Below are 13,372 nucleotides of genomic sequence, written 5' to 3' on the forward strand. Positions count from 1 at the left end.
GCGTGGCAAAATGTACAGACAGGTGCATTTGACGAGTGGCTTCACAGTCGGGTATACAAGGGTTGTTGCGTTCTGTATTAGTGGAAAACAACTGCTGCACGTCTCCAAAAGTTATTGCTGCTTCCTCTGGAGATGGAAGTTGTTTGGAGTTGGAGAAGAAGAGATGGAAGAAGATGGAAGATGGTTCAACTCGACCATGCTGTTTGTCATGGAGTGGTGGCTTTACGAAATTACGGCATGAAACAGTGTGCTATTGCTCGGCAGTATGGCATCACTCAAGGTCAGGTGTCAAATATCCTGAAACAAAATGCTCAGAGGGGTGTCCCTACTCCAATACCGAGACCGCAGAACCACAAGGAGGGATGATAGCCAGCTGCACCGGTTAGTCCGCAATGGCCGTACCAAGTCAGCTAATCGGCTTAGGGCTGAGTGGCAGCAACTGACAAATGTGCCTGCATCCAGAAGGCTAGTCAACCAACGACTGGTTCAAGCAGGCTATCGTGCCAGGCGTCCCTTGAGAAAGCCACGCCTGACTAGACAACACCGCCAGCGCCGATTGCAGTGGGCCAGAGAGCACCGTCAATGGCAGCCAGGATACTGGAATCACGTGATCTTCAGTGACGAGTCTAGATTTCTGGTCTATCGTCAAGATGGCCGTGTCCGAGTGCGCAGACAAGTGCATGAAGCCTTCAACAAAGATTGTATAGTGCCAAGAGTCCAAGCTGGAGGTGGTGGGGTGACCGTTTGGGCTGCTTTTCATGCAGGGGGCAAAACTGACCTTGTTGTTCTGAACGGAAACCTGAACCAGTTCAAGTACAGGGCCATTCTGGAAGAAACATTGCTTCCATTTGCTCGTGCAGCCTTTCAAGGAAACTTTATCTTCCAAGATGACAATGCACGCATGATCGTGCTCGCATGATCCAACACTTTCTTGCTGACCGTGGTGTAGAGCATATGGAGTGGCCTGCCATGTCCCCGGATATAAATCCGATAGAGAACGTGTGGGCAGAATTAACGCGTCAAATCGACCACTTGGACCAGCAGCCGACCTCTGTGCGTGAATTGCAGCAGGCTATTGTCACTGCATGGCAAGCGATTCCTGTCCAAACTTTGGCAAATCTCATGAACAGCATGCCTCAACGTGTACGTGCTCTCCTGAATGCTCGTGGGGGTTACACGAAGTACTGAACTGTAATTTTACTGTCCGTAATCCCAGTTGTAATTTAACTTTTGTTTTTGTTTAAAAAATTTTTGGCTAATGTGCAAAATAAAGAGATACTTCTGGAAAACGCACAGAAGTTTAACACAGTACTGTCCGTGAATTGAGTTCGATATCAGTTTACATCACTTTCAAGGATCAATTTATTTGTTTAGAAATGTCAAATGTGGTGTTTGTTTCTTTTAAAGGTCACATTAACAAAATCTAGAATAATTTCAACATAATTCCAATGAACTTTTGGTTCTTAGTCATCATGAAAAGTAAGTTCACCCCCCAAAAAAAATATTCCATATTAAATGCCAAGTCTGTATAATACTGTACTGCATTCGAAATTCAAACTGCAAGTCGTAGAAAGAGAATTAACAGAATGGAAGAAATTTACCATCTCTACATACTGAGAACATGGTTCAGAGAGTTATTTCACTTCTAAAATGATTATACAGCAAATAAAAAGCAACCTTGACTTGTTAGAAGAGAAACATAATGGTGTGAGTCAGCGCCTCTTTGAAACGCATTCTTTTTAAAATATTGCTACGTAATTATCGAAACTTTTGAATTTTGATTTGAACATCGGATTTGAATGTCGAGTTTACAGTAGCAACTGTAGTTTTGAAAATCCACAATAAATAAAACTCAGTAAATGTGTACTGCATAAAAAACTTTTATTTGTAGTTTAAAATTTCAAGTGGAAAGGGTTTTTTTTTTATCTCTGGCACCAAAGGTGGACAGAAGTTATTTGTTCACCGCTGTCTGTCTATGAGCAGGTTACCTCAAAAAGTTGTGGACAGGTTTTGTGTGTTACACGGAAGAATTGATTAGATTGTGGTGAACACCTGGATCCGGATACGATAATTTTTTAAGTGATTCTTCACCATTGAGAGATGGGCCTAAAAATTATATACAGAAGGCTATAGCACGATATCTCAAGAAGATATTGACAGGTTTCGGACGAAACTTTGTGCAGAGATTTTTTTTAACGGATGGCGGGTGTGGGAGGGGTCGAGTGTCGTGTATGATTAAGGGTATGTGACCAGGATTAATTGATTCAATTTTGGTGAAGATCCAGATATGAGAGGTTATTTATTTATTTATTTATTTTAAGTGATTCTTCACCATTGAGAGATAGGGTCAAAAAACGATATATAGCAAGAGTTTTCAAAAGGTTGTGGACAGGTAATGACAAAACTAGGTGGTAGAGTTGGTTCGGTGACAAGAAAAAGCCAAGGAGATTTTGGTTTGGTGGGATACAAAATGTGAACTGGTCAGCGCAGTGGAAGTATGCGCTGTATCTTTCTAGATATTCTGATGTAATAGTGTTGGTGTCAATGTTCCACCAGATGGGTGTTGGGGTGTGATTCAGAAATGCAAATCCTTATGGACAAGGATAATGCAACCTTCGGCATGGACATACTCTCTCTGTCTCTCTCTTGTGCAAGTGGGTGGTGGGTGGTTCGACGGTTCGTGTGCAGCCACCCGGCTGCTGATTGCATCATTTTTCTGTGGGCGCGTCTGCCGCTGATGCAATGCCTCTCGATAACCAGTTGTCTGGTACTCATTTTGCCGACCTCAGAAGGATGACAGGCTGAGTCGACCCCAGCTGGCGTTAATTCAACGGGATTCAAACTCAGGACCTTAGGATCCCAAGCCCGCCGCCTTAACCATTAGGCTCTTGTGCAAGTGCTTTTCTTGCAATAATAAGACCTATTCCATTATTTTTGTTGAAAGATGTGTATTTACGGAATTAATAATATGCACACAATGATGAGGGTCAGCAAATCTATTGTGATATTTGCTCAACAACAATCAATTGCCATACGATACTTGTCAGCAAATCAATTGTTGCTCAATTATATCTAGCCTTGCTCAGTGTACTTTTGTTATTATTATTCAAGTGTACGTTTTATAGCTCTCACTGGGTGCATTGTTGAGTTACATCCATTGATCAATTTTCTCCCCACTCCTTCATTGTCCCCTGAAGGTTCCACCGCCAAACACTGCTCCACCAACTGAGGATCAACAGTCGAAAAGAGGAAGATATTGATTGTATTTTTTGCTGTGATACATTTAGCCTCTACCACTTTTAACTGTTTGTTTTTGTGATGCCTCCTTAACTAACTTTATTCCTTGCGTCCTTTCCGCTCTTGTTTTATACCTATTGCAGGGCTTTCAAAATTATGAAAAATCGGGCTTCGGGCAGGCCACAACACAAATTTGGTTGCCCTCGGCCACTTCTCAGTTGCCCAACTTGATTGTAATTTTAAAAGCCCAATATTCGAAATTTTGTGCCCTGACCCATTTCTGACAAAATATTACCTTTTCAAAGTTTAAACTTACTGTTTCTCTGCTGTAATCACAATGCAGATTTTGGAGTTAATGAAACATTTAAAAGTGTCTGTTCCAAGTTTCTCTCTCTCAAACTCTGTCTCTCTTTCTCGATTCATTGAACCATGAATACAAAATTAATCAGAAACGGTTGGTTACTTGATGACCGAGCATTAGTGAATCCAGTATAGTATACCTATGACAACATTTTATTGCTATAAGTACAAACCTTTGATTATATTATGTTCCCACATTTCGTTTAAAAAAAAATCTTACTCCATTACATATGATCTGAAAGTCACTGAATCAGAAGAAAACAATACATCAGTGTCCATCACTGAAGTTCCATCCACTGGAAACTCCTGCTGTCACTCAGAGTATGAGGGCTCATCCGCCTGCTGCTGTAGCACTGGAGTAGGTGGATGTTGGGCCTGCTCACCCTTGTTGGGGTTCTGGTGCCTGTGATCCAGATACCTGGTCCTTTGGTTGAGAAAAGCGAATATTCAACAGCCGTATCCAGTGAATATTGATTCACTTCACATCCATCTGATGAGATATGCATTTGATCATTCATTTTGCATCATTCATAGTGTCATGCAACGAACAGGTTATATGGGCAGTTCACCTGGCACGAGAAGCCCCTGTCACAGGAGGGAAACGTCGGGCAGGCCATTTTTGCGAGCCCAGTATTGATTACTTTGCATCACTTGAGGTAATTTCATCGAAGCATGTGGAAGATGCCAGTTCACTCAGAAAATGTTGTGTGTCATAAACCCACCAAAATTTTATTGCTCTGGTGGAAAGGGGGTGAGGGCAAAATAGTGCTCCACAACGCTTTTTTTGGGGGGGAAAATAACAAATAGAAAACCATTTTGATTGTAAAGGTTGATCTACAATCCATTCATCCTTTCCTTTTGACGCAACATCCATTGCATGATCAGCGCCTTTTTCAGACTTTGGCGTTATCTCTCTCTAACATTAAGCAATTCAACACGTATGTTTGTTGCCGTTGGCTTTTGGGAAGTTTATGTTTAATAAGCAATCACTTGTAATGTTGAAATTTTTTTTTGCAGAATGTTGCTAAACTCGCTTTTCTGAAGCACACACACCGATCTTGGCATCGTGTGCATTGAATATGCCCTTTTGTTTCTTTTCTGCCCATTTTTATACCCTCTGAACTTATTCTTCTTTGGCCATCGCAGTAGCCATGATGGTATAGTTGGTGTCAAGATGCTGAAATTGTAGTATTATTTTTTGAGTAGTCTTTTTTTGTCTCCTAGTTTGAGTGAAATGTAAGCAGTTCTTTTCATAGCGTATGTATGTGATTTACTTGATTGAGAACAATCTTTATAAACGAGATTTTCACTTGATGCAGCTTATCTTCATTTTTTTTTTCCAAAAATAAAAGCGGAAATGTGCATGTCTGTATGTCTTTGTCCGATAACTACTCCGAGACCTTTGGGCCGATCGACACCGAATTTGCGGGGTATACTCAGGGGGTCCGTACTTTGATTTACCGTGAAATGTTTTTCAAAAAAAAATTATATTTATTTTTTGCTTTTCAGATTTCTCACAGGTATTATTTGGGTTATTTCTCCAATTTGGCAGACCAGTCCCAAACTTTGTCCGATTACTACTCCGAGACCTTTGGGCTGATGCTCACCAAATTTTCAGAGTATACTTGGGGGGTTGGGGTTTCAGAACACATTACAAGCGTACTTTGATTTTCCGTGAAATGTTTTTCTCAGGGGGTTTCAGGGTATACTCAGGGTTGTAGCACCTCACGTACTTTGATTTTCCATGAAATGTTTTTCTCAGGGGGTTTCAGGGTATACTCGGGGTGGTAGCCCCTCACGTACTTTGATTTTCCGTGAAATGTTTTTCCAAAAAATCTATATATTTATTTTTTGCTTTTCGTATTTCTCATAGGTGTTATTATTTGGGTTATTTCTCCAATGTGGCAGACCAGTCCCTTCTGTCCAATAAGTACTCAGAGATCAAGGACCATAGGTAGGTCTGGAAACGTCCCATTATGCATGTTTGAGCCAAATTAGAATTGTCTCTCATTGGAGGTCCCACGAGCAATCGGAGTACCTGATATTTCAATAGCTGTAGTCTCTCTACTGTAGTCTCTGTAGTGTTCTCTGATAAACCACGTTCCAACATCAAGAATGTTGAAGACATTTTACTAAAAATGAAGAGTTCTAAAATACACTACTCACAATAAGTTAGGGATATTGTGGGAGTGAGTTGATTTTTTTTTTATAGGCGTGTGTGTTTCACTTCACTGATTTTTGGGATAGGCAGACCATTGTATGTGGGTTGTTAGGGATAGAACCTAACAGGTTAGTTGTTAGGGTTAGAAATACACAAAATCAACCACACCGAAGAACCTGCCAATATCCCTAACTTATTGTGAGTAGTGTTACTTTGACATTTTTATTTGATGAACCTCAAACATTAATTTTCCTTTCGAGCTCAATATGGCCTTAGGACAATGCAAGTGGACAAATAACTTCTACCAGGAAGCTATATAGTACTGTCTCCATCAGCATGTCTGATGTTGTCTTTAGTGCATTTAGTAATGTTTAAGTCGTGCCTTGAAGGAAGGTAACCTTCATTACCTCCCTGAAGGACGAAGAAGAAGGTCGTGAGAAGGTGGAATGCCTCAATTTTGTGTTTGCTTCAAAATGTTGTGATCCCAACCTCTGACTTTCAGTGCCCACCCTTGCCTATCGTATCCAACTGCTCTGAGACTCTGTCTTTTGCACCTGAGAAGGTGAAGCAGGTGCTCTCAACCCTCGACTCTGACTCCACTTCTGGGCCGGCATCACCTCACGTGTCCCATTTCTTTCATCATCCCATCAATTCATCATTTTTGTCTATGGTCTATAACCATAGAGTATCAAAAAACAAAAGGTTGAATCGGCAGCATTTTAGATCCCTGAAATACTCTTGTTTGTTGGGTGTAGATGACCTTTAGACCCACCCCCCCCCCCCCCCCCCCTACATACCTTTTTCAGCAAGTAATGTGCAATCTCCAGCCACCTGGAGGGTGGGTACTGTTAGTATAATCGTAAAGTTGTGGTAGCACCTGCTTTCTTTCTAATCCTGTCTTGGCAAAACATTCAATTGAACATCACCCCACCAATTCTTTATGGCAAACACCTTTTTATGGCAATTATTTGTGGCAAACACCTTTTTTGCGAATTGCCTTTAAGATGAAGCTGACCATGCTTTACAGGAAGTTGATATGCATTTACATGTTATAGTTGATGTGTTTCCAGTTACAATAAATTCACTTCCTCCTTCCCCCACTCATGTGGAACAGTGTCCCATAATAGTCACTTGAAGGAAATCATTGTCATTTTTGATTGGCAAGTAGAGTAAACGTTTTTAACTCAACTGGACTATGTCCAGCTGAGTTTTTGTCGACACCCAGTGTCTGTCTGTCTCTGTCGTCTGTAAACAATTCGACGTCTACGCTCTAAAAGTCACAAATACTGATGAAATGTAATGAAACTTGTTATGCAGCATCTTTAAGACATAAACTAGCTTGGGATTGCATTTGGGCGTTGCATGCCCAAAAATGGGTGCGGCAGGCCGGCCATATTGAAAAATCAATTTTTGTCAATCTGGTACTTCCTAATGTAGCTAGAAGGCTGAAACTTGGTGTGTAGACAGTATGTAACAAACCTCAACACATATATTACGGGTTTTGACGATGTCCGAAAAATGACCTCGTCGTGACCTATGACATGACGACCCATAAACGTCAGTTTGGACGACGTCCAAGCTCTAAAAGTCACAAATACTGATCAAATTTGATGAAACTTGTGCCTTTTGCCACTTAAAGATATTTGAAAACATAAACATATAAACTACAGGCTTGGCATTTAATATGGAATTTTTTTTTTTTCTTCACTTGGGTCTACTTTCTGCACTCAGTATATCTGGTGAGTTTATTTTACCCTTCGGTGATGTCTTTGTTGAAAGAACCATGTCACTGATTGTCTTTCGCAGCAAGAAGTCAATAGCAGGATTATATCACAGGTGGCGTGACAAAATGTAATGACAGGTACATTTGACGATTGGCTTCACAATCGGTTATATAAGGGTTGTTGCGTTTTGTATTAGTGGAAAACAACTGCTGCACATCTACAAAAGTTATTGCCGCTTCCTCTGGAGATGGTCCGTCAACTTGACAATGCTGTTTGTCATGGAGTGGTGGCTTTACGAAATTCTGGCATTAAACAGCGTGCTATTGCTCGGCAGTATGGCATCACTCAAGGTCAGGTGTCAAAGATCCTGAAACAATGCTCAGAGGGGTGTCCCTACTCCAATACCGAGGCCAGGACGTCCACGCAGAACCACAAGGAGAGATGATCGCCAGCTGCACCGGTTAGTCTGCAATGGCCGTACCAAGTCAGCTAATCGGCTTAGGGCTGAGTGGCAGCAACTGACAAATGTGCCTGTATCCAGAAGGCTAGTCAACCAACGACTGGTTCAAGCAGGCTATCGTGCCAGGCGTCCCCTGAGAAAGCCACGTCTGACCAGACAACGGCCAGAGAGCACCGTCGATGGCAGCCAGGACACTGGAATCATGTGACCTTCAGTGACGAGTGTAGATTTCTGGTCTATCGTCAAGATGGCCACGTCCGAGTGCGCAGACAAGTGCATGAAGCCCACAAGGAAGATTGTATAGTGCCAAGAGTCCAAGCTGGAGGTGGTGGGGTGACCATTTGGGCTGCTTTTCATGCAGGGGGCAAAACTGACCTGGTTGTTCTGAATGGAAACCTGAACCAGTTCAAGTACAGGGCCATTCTGGAAGAAACATTGCTTCCATTTGCTCGTGCAGCCTTTCGAGGAAACTTTGTCTTCCAAGATGACAATGCACGGCCTCATCGTGCTCGCATGATCCAACACTTTCTTGCTGACCGTGGTGTAGAGCATATGGAGTGGCTTGCCATGTCCCCGGATATGAATCCGATAGAGAACTTGTGGGCAGAATTAACGCGTCAAATCGACAACTTGGACCAGCAGCCGACCTCTGTGCGTGAATTGCAGCAGACTATTGTCACTGCATGGCAAGCGATTCAAGCAAGCGATTCCTGTCCAAACCTTGGCAAATCTCGTGAACAGCATGCCTCGACGTGCACGTGCTCTCCTGAATGCTCGTGGGGGTTACACGAAGTACTGAACTGTAATTTTACTGTCCGTAATCTCAGTCATAATTTAACTTTTGTTTTTGTTGAAATTTTTTTTGGCTAATGTGCAAAATAAAGAGATACTTCTGGAAAACGTACAGAAGTTTAACACAGTACTGCCCATGAATTGAGTTCGATATCAGTTTACATCACTTTCAAGGATCAATTTATTTGCTTCGAAATGTCAAATGTGGTTTTTGTTTCTTTGAAAGGTCACATTAACAAAATCTAGAATAATTTCAACATAATTCCAATGAACTTTTGTTCGAAGTCATCTTGAAAAGTAAGTTCACCCCCACAAAAAAAATATTCCATATTAAATGCCAAGTCTGTATATAGTTTGTCGTTCTATTATGCATATTCTAACCATATTGATATAGACCAGTTGAGTTCAGGTTCCCTGGAACCTCTAGTTTAATGAACTATTTGTTCCTTTCTCTCTAGTTCTTCCTGGAGTCCTTTTTTGGTTGGACGGAAGGGTTAAAAGTTGGAAAAGATAAAAAGGCCATGACCCAGAAAGAAAACTTCTGGTTTGCCTTATGCAAGTGGCCACAAACCACAACTTGCGAATTGCCTGTGTTTGGTAAAAAGGAAGAGGAAAGGGTGCAATCTGAGCCAGCAGCAAAGTCGATGGCGTTTGTGCGGCGTAATCTCATCGCAGGCCTTGCACGCTCCTGAGCAAGACTTTCACTGGAAAGTGTGGTGGGGATTTGGGGAGCGAGAGCGGCAGGTAGGTTTGCTACAGTGGTAGAGCAAATTCCTTAAGGCCGTGGACAAATCGTCCTCGAGGAACTTGAGCGGTGCTTGCTTGCAATGTCTTGCTGCTGTTGCGAAAGCCAGCGGAGGTTTGAAACCCCCTTGGTTTTGAAATGCGAGCTATTCGGTCGCGTGAGCACGGTCGTGGTGACGGACACGTTACGAAAGTGGTACCTGCGGCACTGCACTTCGCCTCCGAAGGGTCAACGACCGACGGTGGTGGCATTGCGATGTGCACAGCAAAGCCACGACCTTCTGTAACAGGGAGTGCCCGTTGTTACGTCACCTCGTGACCACAACATTTATCTGTGTCCCTCACTCTGCTCCTCTTTCCTGCCGCCGTCCATATAAACGTCCTTGGAATCGCCGACTTCTATCTCGCTGACCGTGGCTGGAGAGACCACGTTGAGCCTCCATCACGTTGACTATGTTTCACTTTTAGCGCTCGTTGGTTTCACCGTTCCGGTTTATGAACCGTCAGCGCTGATGCGGACCGTGTCGATATGTCCTGATAATGAAGATATCGTGAGGCGGACGCTACGGTACAGTACAGTTGTACACGCTGCTCGGCGGGAGATGTGCAGTGTATCCACGAAGTAGTGTCCGTAGAGAGCGCGCAGGTACTTTAACTGTGACGTGGCGTGTGCTATACCATGGGGGACGGTCCGGTCGGTAGTTGTGTTGTGCTAATCCAGCACCGGCTTCAATATTGTTCCTAGTGAAAGAACAGGAGCACGTGTTGTGCAGCTTGCCGTACGGTAGGGTGCGGAGCCACGCGAGGTCTTGGAGAATTGGTGCGGCGCGGGTAGACTCATCATTGCCGTTGGGTGCGGAGCCACGCGAGGTCTTGGAGAATTGGTGCGGCGCGGGTAGACTCATCATTGCCGTTGGGTGCGGAGACACGCGCGGTCTTGGAGAATTGGTGCGGCGCGGGTAGACCCCTCATTGCCGTTGGGTGCGGAGCCACGCGAGGTCTTGGAGAATTGGTGCGGCGCGGGTAGACCCCTCATTGCCGTTGGGTGCGGAGCCACGCGAGGTCTTGGAGAATTGGTGCGGCGCGGGTAGACCCCTCATTGCCGTTGGGTGCGGAGACACGCGCGGTCCTTGAGAATTGGTGCGGCGCGGGTAGACCCCTCATTGCCGTTGGGTGCGGAGCCACGCGAGGTCTTGGAGAATTGGTGCGGCGCGGGTAGACCCCTCATTGCCGTTGGGTGCGGAGCCACGCGAGGTCTTGGAGAATTGGTGCGGCGCGGGTAGACCCCTCATTGCCGTTGGGTGCGGAGCCACGCGCGGTCCTTGAGAATTGGTGCGGCGCGGGTAGACCCCTCATTGCCGTTGGCGGCCGCGTGTATGTGACGAACTGTGGTGAAGAGATGACCCTTCAGTTTGTCATATACACCGGGCAGCCTGTGGCGCTCTCATCGGGGTCACCATTAACATTATCATCAACCGACAGACGAACAGTCACTGCCCAGCCGTCCACCAGCAACACCAATGACCTCTACGCTATACCGTGCAACTAGTGCGCCAATGTCCCACCTTAATTATTTAAACATTCACTTCGTCTTCGTGGCTAACACATCACACCCTTGGCACGTCTATCTATTACGTACATAAGGCCTAGGGGTTTCGGGGTGTTAAATTTGGGAGAATGGGAGAAATGAGGTTTGGAGGAGACAGGAGTGACTTAGTCCAAGCTGTGTCTCCTGGGTTCGAATCCCGGCACAGGTATAAGCTGTCACCCCGGTGTTTCACAGGCAGGGCGACTCATCATTGTGTGTATGGCGTCTCTCGGATGGACGTTAAGCCGGGTGTCCCGTCTGCCGGTATTAGTTGGTGGACGTTAAAGACCCCACGACGTCCTTCGTCAAGAGTAGGCGAGCTATCGCCGGCACCCTGGAAAAATTCCAAATTCCTGGCCTCACATTCGAACGTCAGGCCTGGCCAGCCGGTTCGTGAAAGACTTGGGCCATTTGCCATGTATGATGTACCCAACATTGCGCCGTTAAAGAAGAAGATGCAGCATCCGAATGGTGTTGCGAGAATTGCGCTCGAACGATTCGCGGACACGGACGCGGTTGTTCACCGTCATCGCCAGTCGCCCCTTGTGCTTGGCCGGCGTGTCCCCTTCCTCTGCAGTGAGGTACCGGTGTACCACAGTAGTCAGTACCACTCTCCATATGATGAGCTTTTTGTGCCGCTCACGAATCGTTTTTCACCATGGTGTCTTCCTTCGTTCTCGAGGTAGTCTTGAAGCTTCGTCGAACCCGTGTAGCTGATTTGGTCTCTCGAAACCAGGAACCACATCGCGCTTTTTCTCATGGGGCCGCCATTTGCAATAAGTGTGAGTGTGACGGACGTCACAGGAGGCGCCAGGGAGCGTGTTCAATTCCCAAGTTTCTTGTAGAGCGCTCGCCAAGCAGCTTAAGCACTCAAGCAAGCACTCCATTCGAAACCGTTCATGAGGAACGGCTGGATTGATAAGCGCTAGATACCTGCTCGGTAACTGAACACACCTGCAAACGACAAAAGAAAGTAAATTCTTTTGCTTTCTCATCCCAACTCTCTCTCCACTCATCCCAACTCTCTCTTCCTCATATGTGGTGACTTCAACTGTCATCATGCCACCTGGTTGGGTGTGGGTTCCTCTCTCACCAGTCATGGCACCTCAGCAAAGGAATTCTGTGACTCACTGGGATTGACACAATCTGTCAATTTCCCGACCCGGATCTCAGCCAATGGAGTATCTTCTCTTCTAGACTTGGTTATGACAAACTTCCCTGCTAATGTCTGCTGCTCTTCTTCTGCTCCAATCGGTTCTTCTGATCATGTGCTTGTCAAAGTGGACATCTCTCTGGCCATTCTCAGAGAGCCTCCTCAGCGTCGACGAGTCTGGCATTTCACTCAGGCCGACTGGGACGGTCTTCAAGCAGCCATCAATCGTCTGGACTGGTCTCACATCTCTACTGCTTCTGACATCAATTCTTCCTGGGAATTCTTCCAAAGCAAACTGATCTCTCTCATGCACAGATTTATCCCATCTCGCCTTCAATTGTCTTACCCTTCCTCCCGTCCATGGTACACTGAATCTTGTGGTGAGGCAGTTGCCCTGAAACAACTTGCCTTTGCCTCTTGGAAGGCTAATCCAACTGAAGGCAATCTCAGTTCCTTCCACCAAGCTCGGAACAAGTGTGTGTCTACCCTCAGGAGTGCCAGGAAGCACTATCTCTCCTCACTCAAGAATGAACTCTCAAACCTGTCTCCTTCCTCCAAATCCTGGTGGCGTCTGGTCAAATCCGTTTCTGGTGTTTGTTCCCCCTCCATCCCCTCCCTTACCTCAAATGGCCACACAGTTGACATCGCACGTGACAAAGCCGAATGCCTCAACTCTGTGTTCGCCTCAAAATCCTTAGTCCCAAACCCATCTCTCTCTGTTCCCACCTTTCCCAGTCGAACCCAACTGCTCCTGGACTCTGTGTCCTTCTCTCCTGACAAGGTGGAGGAGTTTTTGTCAAACCTCGACTCTGATTCTGCAACTGGACCAGACGGCATCAGCCCACGAGTCCTAAAATCCTGCTCTGCCGCTCTATCTCACCCTCTCTCTGTTCTTTTCACCCTATCTTTTGCTCAAGGTCATCTGCCAGCATCCTGGAAATCAGCAAACATTACCGCTTTACACAAAAAAGGTGCAAAAACAGATCCTTGCAACTACAGACCAATCAGCCTGCTCCCAATTATCAGCAAAGTCATGGAATCCATCATTGCTTCGGATATGAAATCTTTCCTCTTCTCCAATGGCTTGATCTCTGATCATCAATTTGGTTTCAGACCAGGTCACTCTACTCTGGACATGCTGCTTCTGCTGTCT

At 45.2% G+C, this 13,372-nt stretch overlaps 2 protein-coding genes across 3 annotated transcripts in view; one reads left to right on the forward strand and one right to left on the reverse strand.

Moving 5' to 3' along the window:
* The window catches only part of LOC137433030 (non-POU domain-containing octamer-binding protein), a 67,862-nt gene extending 62,903 nt beyond the window's left edge, over nt 1-4,959 (forward strand). For both annotated transcript variants that reach the window (XM_068125426.2, XM_068125435.2), the window contains exon 13: nt 3,198-4,959. In XM_068125426.2, the coding sequence (XP_067981527.1) occupies nt 3,198-3,260 (63 nt within the window). In that variant the 3' untranslated portion in view covers nt 3,261-4,959. The remainder of the gene's footprint in view (nt 1-3,197) is intronic.
* The window catches only part of LOC144890870 (uncharacterized), a 946,020-nt gene that overhangs the window by 676,789 nt on the left and 255,859 nt on the right, over nt 1-13,372 (reverse strand). The gene's annotated exons all lie outside the window — the stretch shown is intronic.

Source organism: Myxine glutinosa, chromosome 1, assembly GCF_964187855.1.
Source record: "Myxine glutinosa chromosome 1, kmMyxGlut1.1, whole genome shotgun sequence".
NCBI lineage: Eukaryota > Metazoa > Chordata > Myxini > Myxiniformes > Myxinidae > Myxine > Myxine glutinosa.